Source organism: Aplysia californica, unplaced genomic scaffold, assembly GCF_000002075.1.
Source record: "Aplysia californica isolate F4 #8 unplaced genomic scaffold, AplCal3.0 scaffold00684, whole genome shotgun sequence".
Lineage (NCBI taxonomy): Eukaryota > Metazoa > Mollusca > Gastropoda > Aplysiida > Aplysiidae > Aplysia > Aplysia californica.
In genome coordinates, this window is record NW_004797954.1 from 297,671 (window position 1) to 300,263 (window position 2,593).

Genomic DNA, 2,593 nt, shown 5'->3' on the forward strand with positions numbered 1-2,593 from the left:
AGAGAGAGAGAGAGAGAGAGAGAGAGAGAGAGAGAGAGAGAGAGAGAGAGAAATGTTTATAAAAAAAATGTATATAGATGTTTCACGCCCACCACCGACCCAATTTAGACGACTTTGGAAGGGAACGAGATCAAGATTGGACAGGATTTGGGAGAGAGCATTTAGGTATAGCCTCTGGTTTGGGGTGGGATAGGGTGTGATCGGGTAGGCAATGTGTGTGTGTGTGTGTGGGGGGGGTACGGTAAATTTTAGAAAAAAATCATTTACAATGGAAGAAGTGCGCACAGGGATCACAGGGAAGCTATCCTGTCTTCAAGACACTCGTGTGGGAGATTCAGATGAAACTAGACATACATCCTTTTTTTATTGAAGGAAAATTGAAAATACCTGTTTCCCTTGAAACCGAGGTAAGATCAACATTTGAACAATTGCACGAAATGGCAAAAAAAAAAAAAAGTTAAAAAAAAGAAGAAACCAGATATTTCCAAGCAATGCACATTTTAAGGAGTCTGATAGAATATTATAATAGGAAAAAAAAACCCAAACACTTTACGTACAAAAATATTCGATTTCGATTCTTTTTATGTTCTTTTGCGCAGATAAATGAATAGATCTAACCCTTGTGCATAAAAATCACCATTTTTTAAAACATTGTTTTATAATTACAAGTTTGAAGTGCATCACGACTTTTCAACAGATCTCTTCTTTCACTTTCAATGCATTTCGTAGCACTGTTCGTTCTGATGGTGTCATACTGGACTATGATGTGAATAAACTTCGTTCAAATCTATTGAAATTTGGTTGTTTCGAGAATTTACAAAGCTCTCCATCCAATTGACTCAGCCCTATTGGAGAGTAATTTGAAATCGGGTACACCCCTCCCCCCTCCTCCATAAAAAAATCTCCAAAAAAAACAAACAAACTATAACAATATTAGACGGGCACAAGAACTATGTATAAAGTACCAGTGCAAATCCGTCTTTATCGAATACGATATAGCTTACGAAGGACATCATTATTATGTTTACTTTCACAACCATTAAAAGTGTTCACAAAGTCACACTTTTTTACAGTAATATCTGAACCAAGAAGGTGATGCTGTCGTCTGCGTCAAAGAATCGTAACCAGAAACAGTGGACGTGAACAAACAGTGTGTGTTTGGAGACACAGAATGTCTTCAGATCAATGCTGATACTACGAAAGCGTATGTTCTTTCTTAGCAAACCGAACAAAGAAATAAAACAAGCAACCCCCCCCCCCAGTTCCACCCTCTTCCCCCTGAAAAAAAAACAAAAGAAAAAAAAACAAAAACAAAACAAAACAAAACAAGAAAAAACTAAACGAACTTGGCAGGAAGCCAACCCACTTCATTTAATTTATAATTTATAACAACGTCTGCCCAACATTTCAGAGAAACGAACTGACAAAAACAACCCTTTTTTAAACACAAAAACCCAACAAGCAAAACACTTCCACCCGGTGTTTTGCATTATTATAAATTATTTTTAAAATGCATACGTATGAAAAACAAATATAGGCGTTTGGCAGTGAAAATGTACATTCCTTTCTTTCAGATCTATCTGACCTGCACCGTCATCTTGCCCAAGGAAATAAGAAACATTTAAATCTAATAAAAGAAACATTCAAACAAGCTAATAGAACAAGGTCAGGGCATAAACTTAACGCTTTGTGTATCAGGACACCCTCTTTACTTGTTTTACAAAATACAATAACAACAGTTTACGTTGTGTTGATATCAATTAGAACAAATGATTAGGGACTTGATAAAGACAGATAATTTGTTTTTTTAAACTGCCTTCTAAATTGTTCAAGAAGCAGAAGAAATAATCAGAAACAAAAAAGTACAATTATAAAAAAGAAAAAAAACGTGTAAAAACTACGAAAACAATAATAATAATAACGCACACTCGTACTATTTTTTTCACCGCTACGTAAGAACACATGAGCATCTTTAACCGTAAAGCCATTGAATCAATCACATAAATAAATAATAATAATCGTTTCTTAAAAAGGCAACTGATTCGAAATATAATTTTGAATCACAGACGGTGCTGAAATCACGTCATCAAATTTTGCCACTTCCGTCATGCACTGCAGCCCTTCGCGACTCAAGGTGCGCAACTCTGCGATCTTGCTGAGAATTCGGGAGAAGAAATGTGGTTTTCGTTGAGCCTCGCTGTTGTACGTGCAGTGGTCGCGAAGACAGTCGATGATTTTCATCTGGAGTTCTTCCATCTTCTCTGGCTCTCTCAGCCCGTGCCTCACTGGAAGAGAAGAGAACGGGAGGAAAAGATTAGGCGGAGGAAGAGAGCGGGAGAGACAAGCAGGGAAGCTTTATTTTTTACCTGCATGTCGGGTGATGTTGCTTTTTTTATTTTTACATGTACACCGTTCCAAAGAAAGTACATTTTTTCGTTCCCGCACAGACATAAGACAGACAGACAGACAGGCAGACAGACAGACAGACAGACAGACAGACAGGCAGACAGACAGACAGACAGACAGACAGACAGACAGATCTATCTATCTATCTATCTATCTATCTATCTATCTATCTATCTATCTATCTATC

General features: G+C 37.2%; 1 protein-coding gene across 1 annotated transcript in view; it reads right to left on the bottom strand.

Annotated features, from left to right (window-relative positions):
* Positions 1 to 1,502: 1,502 nt before the first annotated feature.
* The window catches only part of LOC101845271 (nuclear receptor subfamily 4 group A member 2), a 6,099-nt gene continuing 5,008 nt past the window's right edge, over positions 1,503 to 2,593 (bottom strand). Inside the window, exon 4 of the mRNA XM_035972412.1 lies at positions 1,503 to 2,285. Coding sequence (XP_035828305.1) covers positions 2,026 to 2,285 — 260 coding nt within the window. The 3' untranslated portion in view covers positions 1,503 to 2,025. The remainder of the gene's footprint in view (positions 2,286 to 2,593) is intronic.